This window comes from Amaranthus tricolor, chromosome 9, assembly GCF_026212465.1.
Source record: "Amaranthus tricolor cultivar Red isolate AtriRed21 chromosome 9, ASM2621246v1, whole genome shotgun sequence".
NCBI classification, from domain to species: Eukaryota; Viridiplantae; Streptophyta; class Magnoliopsida; order Caryophyllales; family Amaranthaceae; genus Amaranthus; species Amaranthus tricolor.
In genome coordinates, this window is record NC_080055.1 from 29,432,877 (window position 1) to 29,445,254 (window position 12,378).

At 33.6% G+C, this 12,378-nt stretch overlaps 1 protein-coding gene across 1 annotated transcript; it reads right to left on the reverse strand.

The window, feature by feature from the left end:
• Positions 1-1,535: 1,535 nt before the first annotated feature.
• Positions 1,536-12,207, reverse strand: LOC130823567 (uncharacterized). Its single transcript, XM_057688218.1, has 18 exons — positions 11,802-12,207; positions 11,527-11,646; positions 11,308-11,433; positions 11,118-11,180; positions 8,404-8,511; positions 7,746-7,823; positions 6,645-6,737; positions 6,429-6,515; positions 4,954-5,055; positions 4,757-4,876; positions 4,578-4,640; positions 4,345-4,490; positions 3,909-3,990; positions 3,450-3,508; positions 3,282-3,333; positions 2,534-2,625; positions 2,296-2,365; positions 1,536-1,896 (listed from the first exon to the last, which is right to left on the reverse strand). Exons 1-18 carry the CDS (start codon positions 12,051-12,053, stop codon positions 1,825-1,827), a joined length of 1,785 nt encoding a protein of 594 aa, XP_057544201.1. The 5' UTR covers positions 12,054-12,207; the 3' UTR covers positions 1,536-1,824.
• Between the last annotated feature and the right edge of the window lie 171 nt (positions 12,208-12,378).

Consider the following 12,378-nt stretch of genomic DNA (forward strand, 5'->3'; position numbering starts at 1 on the left):
GCGATTCGAATCCTACAAACAATTTAACTAATTCAACAATTCAATTTATTATTCTATATAATTAGGGTTGTTTATATCTTGAACATATGTTTGACAATTTAAAACCTCTTAAATTAAAAGGTTTTACTTTAGTTTAATTTAGACCTTAAAATTATAAAAAGACGTAAAATAAATTACATAAAATCATTACATATTTTACTCTGCTTCATTCTATAACTTCCTTTTACAAATTAATAATAGATAAAAAACTAACTAAATTTCGATTTTTCAAATTAAATTACGATTTCGATAACATTAATGAAAGATTACCATAATAAAACATAATACATAATAATTTCACTCAACAAATTAACTTAATTAATAATGACTTAGTTATCAAGCTAAATAAAATAATTTGCCTTTAATTTGCTATTGATGTTGATTAGCTTTGATTGTAACCTCTCATGTAAACATTTTCATTCCACTTATAATACAAACAAACAACTTTGAGATTCTTGTCAATCAAAAATAGGTAAAATCACCATCAACTTCACTTTAATATGATGTTAAATTGTTAACTTTGTCATCTACTACTTATGAATACATACACGTAACTAAATTGACAAATAAATGGTATTAGAAAAAGACTCATGTCGCAAACTATTTCACGGGTCACATTTATTTAACATCATTTGCTATTTCAATCTATTCCACATATTTTGTGTTATTTTTATTTATAGATAGTAGCTCATTAATTTTTTTTAATCTTATCCATACATATTAATACACTTTTAATTTTATTCATACAATTTAATGTTTTAAATGGATTATACAGAGTGCTATAAACAAAAAATTATACGGACTAGTGGGTTCAATGTAAAGACACATAATAATCACTAATTACACATATTTTTTTAAATATATTTTCTTTGCAATTAAGGCTTGTGCTCGTGGACTCTTTTTGATAGGATACCAAGGAAGTAAGGTATAAAAATAGCATTAAGTGTGAAACATTGATCTTATGGTAGGACAATCAACTTCAACAACGTTAATTATTACCAAAAACTAATAATTGGTACAAATAATGATTAAAGGAACATATAATACTATTATAATGAGTTAATGACACACTTCATAGAGTACTCATCATAGCTAGACTAGACTCGTAACATGATACTAGTTTTACTTGTACTTATGCTACATTGAACTAACGAAACTTTATCTATTCATTCCCACTTTGTATGGTTCCTTAAATGGATAAGTGATAAGTTCATAAGTACCCAAGTTGTAAGTAATACAAAAAAAAAAAACAAAAGAAAAGAAAAGTATTTAAACCCTTTTTTAATTTCATGCTCATTCAATATTTTAGTGTCTTGGAAAATGCAATAAAATACCAAAAATGTGCTTAATATTGTAAACCCATTAAAAAATTAAATGTGGTAAATTTTGATTAATATGGTAATTCAAAAATCAAACTCTAAAAAAAAGGTTAATTTAAAATACTAGTATTAATAAAGATAAAAGCAAAAGGCAAAAACAAAAAAGAGAACGGAAAATAAACAAAACTCAAAAACTAAATGATACTTTCATAGATTCGACAAGGAGAATTTAAAGGTTGCAATATCTAAAAATCAAGACAAAATTACTCAACCTTCCATCGAAACTAAGAAACATTTTATACTACAAAGAGAAGTATTATGTGACCCAAAATATAGCAGGAACGCTATTACAGTACCAAGGAATAAGATGCATCGCTGGGTTATATTTCTAAGCTATAAAACATAGCAGCAACTGTACTACAACCGAGGGGATCGGATTTTCAAGAAAAGAACAAAATCCGACATTTTAAAATTTGAAATCCTTCTTCTTTGATTTCCCTTCCTTTTCTTGCATCTTTCGCTTCCTCTTCCTCTCGTTCTGTAGGAATTAATCATTGATCATCACCAAAAAACAATACCAATCAAAGAAACAAAATAGGCCTCCATCATAAATTAGTCAATGGGTTTCTGTTGTTTCTTTTTGACACAATTCATACTCCAACCATAAAGAATAAGAGATCTTTTCTATTCATAACAAAAAAATTGTTGTATATTATGTTGTTAAATTTATCTTAATGCATAATTTTAATACGTTAAACTTTTATTTCTAGTTAATTGTATGTTGTATATAACAAAAGATGTCAAAGGCCAATTGTGCATTACCAAATGTACACACTCCAACCGCCAATTAAATTGAAATGAATGGTGTAAAATATTAATTAAGACAATAGAAATCGTAGAATAATAAATAATAATAATTGCCAAGCAAGTTACCAACCTCTATAACCATATCGCTGAAATCCTCACGTTGGCTATGTAGTCTCTCCGCTTCCCTTGCTTCTTCGTACCTGAGATTTTTATTTTGGTGATTAAAAATTGAGAATAAAAGTAATAGAAATCTTGTCGCAAGTTAAATGGAAGATAGCAAGGTAGGCAATGGGTAAGATGTAGGCCTCCACACTAGTTATGCGTTTGAACTCGCTACCTTCCATGTAGCCAAAAGGATCAAAACTTACTTGGCAGGCACTACATTTTCCATTAACTCAAGCTCTTCTGGCTGAAGAGACACATCCACTTTGTCTGCCTTTTGACCCCTAAGAAGATCAACCTGTAAACAAAACCAACAGATGTCAATCAGTGTACTCAACGCCTTTATATACATGAAACACGGGATTCTCCAAAAGCGGACACATATAAAATGTTCATTCTTCATAACTGCAACAAAAACTTTAAGCTTTTTCTGGGTTTTACTGAAATGTTTCAGCTACAATGCCTCAGAACAAGTACATAATTTCGCACAATTCATTATTTATATGACAAAATTGAGGGCATGGTGAAAAGCAACTGAACCTTGCTGTCAAAGATTCTTTCCCTCTCTCCCCTTCCAAATAAACAAATATCATTCCTTCCCTTCAACCAATTCCTCCTTCGCCCCCCATATTTCTCTTTCTAGCAGTTCAACTTTTTACTATAAAGTTATAGATATCTTGTTTAAGATACTTGCAGTAACCACAGAAAACAATTAATAAACTTGGACAAGAATCAGCCAGTAAGAAGTTGGTAAAAATTAGCCAGTAAGAAGTTGGTATAAATATTCTACATAATAACCCTTCACAAGATATAGATTAAGGGCAACAACATACAGCATCCTGAAAGACTGAGACCATCATTTTCGGTATACAATTCTTTAAATCTAATCTTTTCTGTACGTATAATTTCTAACAGAAATAGAGGAAGGAATGACAAAGATTTATCCTTTCTTACCCTCTTAGCTCCTGCTTTGTCTTTGTCTTGAGTGGCAGCTCCAACAACATAACTGATAACAAAATAAGAGATTTTATGATTGTGCAAGAAACAACAAAGCCGAAATACAAAATTAAAATTTTCGAATGATAAGAATTGCAGATAAACTGTCAAGGACAGAACACATACGTGTGAGTTGTACCGAGCAATGTGCCAGGGGCAATCTTCTCTTCTTTTTCTTCAAGTACCTTAAAAAACAATTCCACAAGAGATAAGCACCAAAATATTAAAATAGCAGTCAACATCCTTTACATACTTGGTCTATAATCTGTATCTTACTCCCTCCGTCCAATTTGATTTGCACCACTTTTCAAAGAGAATGCGTTTGTGGATGAGATTAAAAGAGATAATGAATTTGTGGGTGGGATTAAAGAAAGTTGTGGGGAGCCTTACCAAAAGAAGAAAAGGCGCAAAGTAAGTGACACAACCCAAAATAGTAATTGGATGCAGATTAAATGGGACAAAGTAGTATTATTTGAAATAAAGACCTAACATTTTGTGAAAAATGGTGGGTCCATGTTTCATGTAGAAGATTAAAACTATTGATGAACATTTGCAGACAAGCAGTCTAAATCCCTTATAGCTTACTTGATAAAGAGGTTTCTCGGGCTCTTTCCTCTGTTGCTTACGAAGGTCAATGACATCAGGTGTTTCAACACCAGTAGGAGTACTGCAAAAAAAACTAGCACTGTCAGCAACAAAATCACAGAAAAATAACTGGAACCTCTATCCAGAATAGATGGAAACTCCCAATGCTTTTCCCTAAGTGGTTATATAGTAATCCCTCTGTCCCTCAGAATTTATCGCATTTGACCAAAAAAGCACTCACAAAAACTGGTCAAAGGGGGCAAACTCTAAGGAACATAGTAGTATAAGAGAAGTCATTATTTTTCTATCACGTGGACAATAAAGAAGGCCGCATTATACACTTCATAGATGCATAAGATCTCAATAGCAGTCTGAATTAAAAAAAATATCATCCATCCAGGAAAAAGAAATATACAATAGTAACTAACAGACATACCTTGACAAGCTATCAATAGACTGAATACCATCATCAAGCTCTTCATCTTCAGGTTGCTCATCCTCCTCCTCCTCCTCTTCCTCCTCTTCTTCCTCCTCTTCTTCTTCTAAATCTCCCCAATGTTTAGACTTGTCCACAGGCTCTTCCTAAATCCATCACAAATTTATTCCACTTTATAAAAAGAATGAAATAAGAGACTAGCTAAAATAAACACGAAAAAGCCAGATACATACATCATAATTTGGTTGCTCTTGCTGTTGAACACCAAAGACATCTCCATACAGTGGACGTCCATACTGTCAACGAAGCAACAGGGACACAAAAATATCAGCCAATAGGCAGCATAGGCAGAGAGAGATAGGAATGTATTCTTAAATGAGCATGAAGTTGAACAGAAGTATAAAACACCTACTTCATCAACAGGAGGTTTACCCCAGCCACCAGGATGATAACCGAAACTGGCACCAGGTGGAATGGGGGCATTTAGCCCAGGGATTTTTAAGTGTGGATACGATGGAGGTGGCCCATATCTCTGAAACATATAAAAACGAACATAAGAAAACAAAAACACTGTATGCATACCAAATGTGAAACAATTACACAACTTACCTGCATATTAATGAGCCATGGAGGAGGAGCACCCTCAGGCATACCAAGAGCTTCCTTCAGCTCCTTAGACAAAGTACCGGGCTTCATCTCCCTTAGTTTTACCTGCATCAGAAACAAACAAAAAATGACACTAATGCCATTCACTGATCATCTACAGTCATATATGGAGGAACATGTACTGATGTACTTCATCACATTGTCACCTAGTAGAAGGTTTTCCTTCTCATCCAATGTCTAAACTGACAAAAATTAAGCAATTACACTGGCACTGAAATGCAAAAAAATACTATGAACAAAAAACCCCTCATGAGACTCACTTACGTAAAGCAGTGCACCTGTTATAAACATTTCAACTAGAAACAAAAACAGAAAGGCTCAAAAAGCAACCAAGCCAATGCAAGAAAACTGTGAGTAAAAGGAGAAAGTAAGTGCATGCTTTGATGGGTTTACAGCCTGCTTTTCAATGTTGGAAAAATCGACTTCTACTCGATTTTTTAATTTGGAGAGGTCAACTTCGCTAGTGAATGAAACAAATGAGTTCTTTACTTAAGTCAAAAAAGACATATCTAGAAGATGTAGAGAGGGTAACAAAAAACTAAATATGAACACATGCTCAGCCGTAAAAAAGGTCAGTCACTGAATACATAAATGATAATGTTCTTTACTTAAGCCACCCAATACAAAGTAAACAAACAAAATTGAATGAGTATGATTTTCAGTGGAAAAGGACAGAAACATCCTAAATTTGTTTTCTTTATTGTGAAGAGTTTCTTCCCTAAGCCTGTTCGGAGTTTGCATTACCTCCCCTTCAAGAGCAAGATCCCTAATATCACACATCACAGATTGTCGACGAGCCAACTCTTGTCAAGAAGTAAACAAACATTTTGAGTATAACTTTTCCTGTATCCCCATACCATGTTCATTTTCACCATCTCTGTGTTGTATTTAAAGAGATTTACAGTGATTGATAACAGCATAAATGTTACAAGTCTTAGTCCAGAAGTACACATGTCAGCAATTTTCCAGAAGATTAGAAATCAGAGGAAGCACAAAGAGGTAACATAGTGGCAGCTTAAAACATTATTGAAACTATTTGAGATCGAGAATTTTCATTCAAGACCCTCAAAAGAAGAAAAGAAACAAAACAAAACAGCTAGGACTAAAAGGTAAGCAGACAGAGCATGGGCATTTTCCTCTCTGTCATAGTCAAAATATAAGAATAAGGGAAATCCATTGACATTATCATTTAGCATAGAATTTTACTAAAGCACATCAAAGATCAAACCACTAGAGAAAAATTGTCATGCGTATGATGCTCAAACTTAGAAATGCAAGCAGCATACATGACTTACTTTCTGATAATGGTGATCAAGCATGTATATACTATATAAACAGATAGCAGTTTGGCACAACACTAAACATTTCCATTAGAGGGATCAACATCTATGGACACTAGGAGTTGAAAAACATCATACCTCAAACTCTTTCCCTTCATAATACAAATCACCATATGTTGACAATTTTGGCTTCGTCTGATATTTAAAAAATGCGTCATGCAGAACCTGCAAAGGTGCAAAAAAGCCAATGACAAAACACCAACACCAAGGTACTTGAGCGTGTTTCTTTCCAAACCCTTAAGTCAAAAGCAACTCCAATAAGGTGCATAGCAGACATCACAAAAGGCAACAAACCTGATAGTCAATGTCCATCTTTCCCATTTTTGGCTGCATGCGTTCACGTTGTTTCTGCTTTAACTTCTTACTATCCTCCTTTTCAATATAAGCCTGCATAAACAAAAAACAGATAAGGTTACAACATATTGAATCCAAGTGTACCTTTTATCTGAAAGTGCAACTTTTCAGGTTTCATCATCACTGTCACACAGGAACATTCTTAACTATGTGTTAATTCTACAATAGCAAAGCGTTAACAGAAAACAGTAAGATAGTTCAAAATGCAACAAAATCTCAGTTCAATCAGATTGTAAGCATTTGTTAAGATGAAGCTACGCCAATTCAAAGACTCACAGCTGGAGACCCTGTAGTAGCCAGGTTGGGTTGGGTTCGCTTCATATATAAACAGGTCAGAAACCCCTTGACCCAAACCTGGAACAGATTAGGTCGACCTGATTTCGACCCATTTAACCCGTTTAGATTTTTTTGTTTTCATTTTAGGGTTTTTAACATTGACTACATCTAATTTTTTATGCTATAATTTAAAATTTTTTGTTTTTGAGTTGTTTATTTTGTATTTAGTATGAAAAATAGAAAAATATTAAATGAATTAAGTTTAGGTTATACTTATTCATTTAACATCGAATTAACTCGTTTAATTAAATGGGTTATACAAGTTTGTTTCAGGTTTAAAATTTTGACCTGAACCTAACCCATTTAATAAACAGATAGGTGGGGTCGACACATTTAATTAAATGGATCAAAAGTATCAACCCAAACCCACTAATTTCGAATTAGGTTCAGGTCGGGTTGGCAAAAAGCCTACCTTGAGGCTATGTTTCCCTTCAACAAGAAGGCCAAAAAGAAATGTAATGAAGCACAAGTGATGGAAAAGAGAAATACAACCTACAAACTAGTCTATTTTTTTATTCACAAGTCAATATGACAGCACCACATAAATTTTAGATAGTAATTGATGATGCATGTATCGAAATCTGGTTGGACAAGAAGGTTTCAGAATTCAGTATACAAAGAGCATGCTTGTTTAAATAAATTTTCCATCAACCCAGTTCATAAACAAGTATGTTCCAACAATCTCTACTAATTTAATTAGGTTACCTGTCTAATCTTTTCAATACCGGTTGCAGCAATAAAATCAGGAAGCTGAAACGGCTGCTTCTCGATACCACGCTTGCCCTGCAAAACAATCACCAATAACCCATGAGGTAAAAATTATTATCCAATAAGGGAATTAATTTTAACTGGTAAGCTCATTGTAAATTTTCAGAAGCACAGCTCTGAGTCCAATCTAGAATCTTAGCCAGATTTAAGATCATCTGGAGAAAACATGTTCAGGCTAAGCATGACTCAGTTGTGGTGAGGCATCTGAAACCAAGTAAAAGACATAACACTGACATGAGAAAAAAAAAACCATAAATGTCAATGTGGTTTGTGGACAAAGGCACAAAGCAATTTTATAACTTAACATTTTAAAACTTTTTATTTTGTATCAATCATATTCTACATCCCAGCCCACACAGCCTGACACATAGTAGAGAACCCATTCAATGTTTGAAAGGGTCCCCCAGGTACCTACCCGTTTATCCTCCATGTATGTCACAGCTGTTACCCTGCAAGAATCACATATATACGTATAAGATAACACCTCATCGACTGTTATCAACCCTAACCTATCCCCTAATTCACACAACAACAGACCCAAGTTTATGCATTCGTAGTTTAACAAGTAGAAAGCATATCAATTGCATTTACCAACCTGTAAATACTTTCTCTTCTGAGACCAATGCCTTGGTACAGGAACTGTATTTCTGTATGACTTCAGAAACACCAGCAACTTGGGGTCAGATGCAGTAGCGTCCCAAATCTGCAAATGTCTTAACAATATAAGTTATAGCTGAAAAAGGCAACATAAAATGGATATAGTCACTCTAGAATTGCCGATACATTATGCACACAAATTTTTGCATAATTACAAAGTACATTCACAATATTTAAGGGGTAGCTTTAAGATGTTTACACCATCCATGTCAATCAAAAGCACAAATGACATACAACCACCCAACATCAATTAGCAAGAACAAATATAATACCCTTCCAACAGAATGATAAATAGAAGTTCTTAAAGAAAAGAAATAATCACATACACAGGTATTAAAAGGGCTCTACCAATAAAAGTATCAGCATATCTGAATGCTCATAACATTTAATTAAAAAAACAATTCAATCCCACTTAGGCAGGAGTTGGATTAAACTGTATGCCAAACTATATCAAGTTAATTTGAGCGTAAATTAACAAAACCTATGAGTTGAAAAAAAATGAGGTGTGCTAATAGCATACTATCTTCATGTTGAGGAAAACACATTTCCGTTAGGCGTTAACCAATAAGTTCGGAACATCTGACTACTACAACCCTACAAGGTCAAAACTTCTCACTGGAGAATCATGATTAAATTCCATTCCAGAATTTGTTCAGTGTGATTCGTTGAGCTCAACATCCACAAAATCAACTTTCATAGTGGCAACGTTCATTTATTCTCATCTAACAAAATCTTCAGCCCCCATTATAACCCGGCTTCCACCATGCATAACCACCAACCCGAAAAAAAAAAAATAACCGTTGAATGTTGTCTAACTCATACTACTAAAGAAAAAAGATGTTAGAAAATAAAATTGTTTTAGCAAAATATGTTTCTTATTCTAGAATTAGAATTAATCTCAAAATGATTCTGTTATGATCTACAATTCATGAACACCTTACATAATTGCTTTAAGTATATATATATGCCTTTGTAACATTTACGAGTAGGAAAATATATTGGTTAAAAGGTATGACCTAAAATCTGTTTTCTACTTTTTATTATGGTATCAAGAGTCGATGGTGTTTTCCGGTGACCGGTAAGATAATATTTTTTGATTTCATTAGCAACCAAAGAATGGAGAAGATTGAAAATTGTTCTTTCCAAAACCCCAAATTGTTAAAACAAAATGGTTCAACACTAACAAATCAGTTTAAGAAAGAAAAACCTCACCATAATTTGGTATTCTTGACCAAATAAATAGAACATCTACAAGATCTAGAAATCTCAAATTGGCTGAACACTATGAATATGGCTATTAATGGAAGAGGAAGGCTCAAAATCATCATTGCCCCCACACTAACAATAAATCAAAACTCAACCTCCACAAATTCAACCTTCCACAGACAAACCATGAAAGTATAGCGAAAGAGAGAAAAAGACAAAGAAGGGAGAAGAAGGGTCAAAACCCACAACACGTACAAGATTTTAACTTGTCTTATAAAAGCACACAAATTTCAAGAATTTTTCTTGACCCACAAAATATTGACCAAACAAAAATCCCTAAACCCACAAGCTAAACACATCAAACCACAAAAAATTTAGATTAACCCACAAAACTTTTGGCCCAAACTCAAACCCAAATAAGTCATGAGTTATCTTGCCTTGCTAATTCTAACACATGGATCTTTGATAGTGGGGCAAATAATATTATGATTTATGACTCAAAAGACATACTAAAATGGACCAACACAAAGAACCCACATTCAAGCTACTAACGGTGAAATGGTCAATGTTGAACGTGCATAAACTATTGAAGTGGCATCCAAACTTAATTTAGTTAAATGCCTCTTAATTCCTAGTTTATTTCATAAATTACTTTTCATTAGTTGATTGACTATAGAATTAAATTATATTCCTTAAATGTTTTTTGGGATGTATTGTACAAGATGCTCAAACAAGAGAGACTACTGAAGTGGTATCGAAAAAGGTAAATTGCATTATGATGGTGAGGTGACTCAAAAGGTCATGAAATGCTTGCTCATTGATCTACCGACCGTAGCTTTGGGCATCCTTGTATCTAAAATATCTTTTTCCCTTTCTTAAAACCCCAAAAATAAGTTTAGAGTGTAAAATTTGTTTACTTGCCAAGAGTAATAAACAATCATATTTACCTAGTTCATCTCAATCTGAAAAACCTTTTATCTTAATTCACTATGATGTGTGAGGCCCTACGGCCGAATTTAACACATGGTATTTCATACTTATTGATGATTGTACTCATATAAGTTGGGTTTACAATCTGAAACATAAATCCGATTTATTTGATGTGTTTGTCACCATCTGTAAAATGATTCAAACTTAATATGACATGTATATTCACATTTTATGATCTGATAATGGTGGCAAGTACATTAATCTTGATATGAAACAATTTATCTTTAAAAATGGCCTTATCCATCAAAAAACTTGTGATACTCCACAACAAAATGGAGTTGCGGACCAGAAAAATTATATCCTCCTTAAAATTAATAGAACCCTGATGATTGAATCCAATGTGACAGTTCATTTTTTGTCTGAAGTCATTGCCACTGCCACTACTACCTACCTTACTAATTGTAACCTAAAATCAGTTTTCTTATTTTTATAAAAAATAATTATAAGCCACCATACCTCTACCACATCAGGCCTTCGACAAATTTGCTTCAGCTCAGCAATCTTCATCCTCCTTTGCAACTGAAAGAAAGTTAACAAAAAAATATTTGATTTGAGGAAAGGAAGGCATTATATTCAAGAAACTAAACTCAACCAAGAGCAGAACTGAAGAAGCAAAGAACATGGAACTGTCAAATAAAAACAACACCTTTTTCTTCTTATTTGAGATTCCTTTCTCCTTTAGCTGATTATCCTGTTCTTCCTCATCTGAATCTGAATCAGCTTTCTTCTTTCCAGCTGCATCTTGAACAGTCTCATCCTTTTTGTTCTCATCCTTGGTAAATTGAAAGTAAACAAATAAGGGCCATTGATCCTTAAATTAAGACGTAAATTCAAACATCTACAAAAGACTAGTGACAGCAATTACCTCATCACCTTCAGGTTCTATGAATTTAAACTTCTCAAAAACCTCCTTGAAGTCCACAAGCAAATAATCATCCAGGTCCGCTTTTTCTGGCACATATTTAACCTCAATTTGCTCCAAAATCTGAAACTCGAACAAATAGCAAGATTCATACATAAATATATAAAAGCCATAAATCTATTTCAGATTACACAATCACACATCTCCCCAAAATTCGTAGAACCTGGTGCGAAGAATTAAACCAACCCAAAAAAAAAAAGATCTCGGGAGAGAAAAACCTGGTGCGAAGCAGCATCACCATCAGCATCATTAGTATCACTCTCATTACCATCTTCTTTACTTTGCAAAGACGAAGAAACGTTGTTCTTCTTCTTCTTCTGTTTACGTCGGCGACGTCGACGTTCATTCTCCTTCGACTTCTTATTGTTAGGGTTAGAATTTGAATCGCCATTAACGACGCCGCCATTCTGAAAAACTGCAACCGCTGAAGAAGTGTCTACTCCATTGTTGCTCGCTACCTCCACCGTCATGTTCACCGTTGTTTTCTCTCTCTTGTGTGAGCTTTCTCTCTACTCGGAATTTTTTTTGGAAATGGAAGAGGGGGATTGAAAGAGGGAGGACAAATGAAAGAGTAAATTGGGCATAGAATTTTATTTATTTTTTTCTGAAAAGATATTTTGAGTTAACTTAGGTCATAGACTCATAGATAGTAGTATTCCAATTTGATTTGGATTAATGGGATCAAATTTGGATTATAGTCGGATCAAGATTAATTACATGGTTTGCTTAACATTCCAAAAAAAATTGATTACATGATTTTTATTGACAATAATTTATCAATTCTAGTTTAAAAGT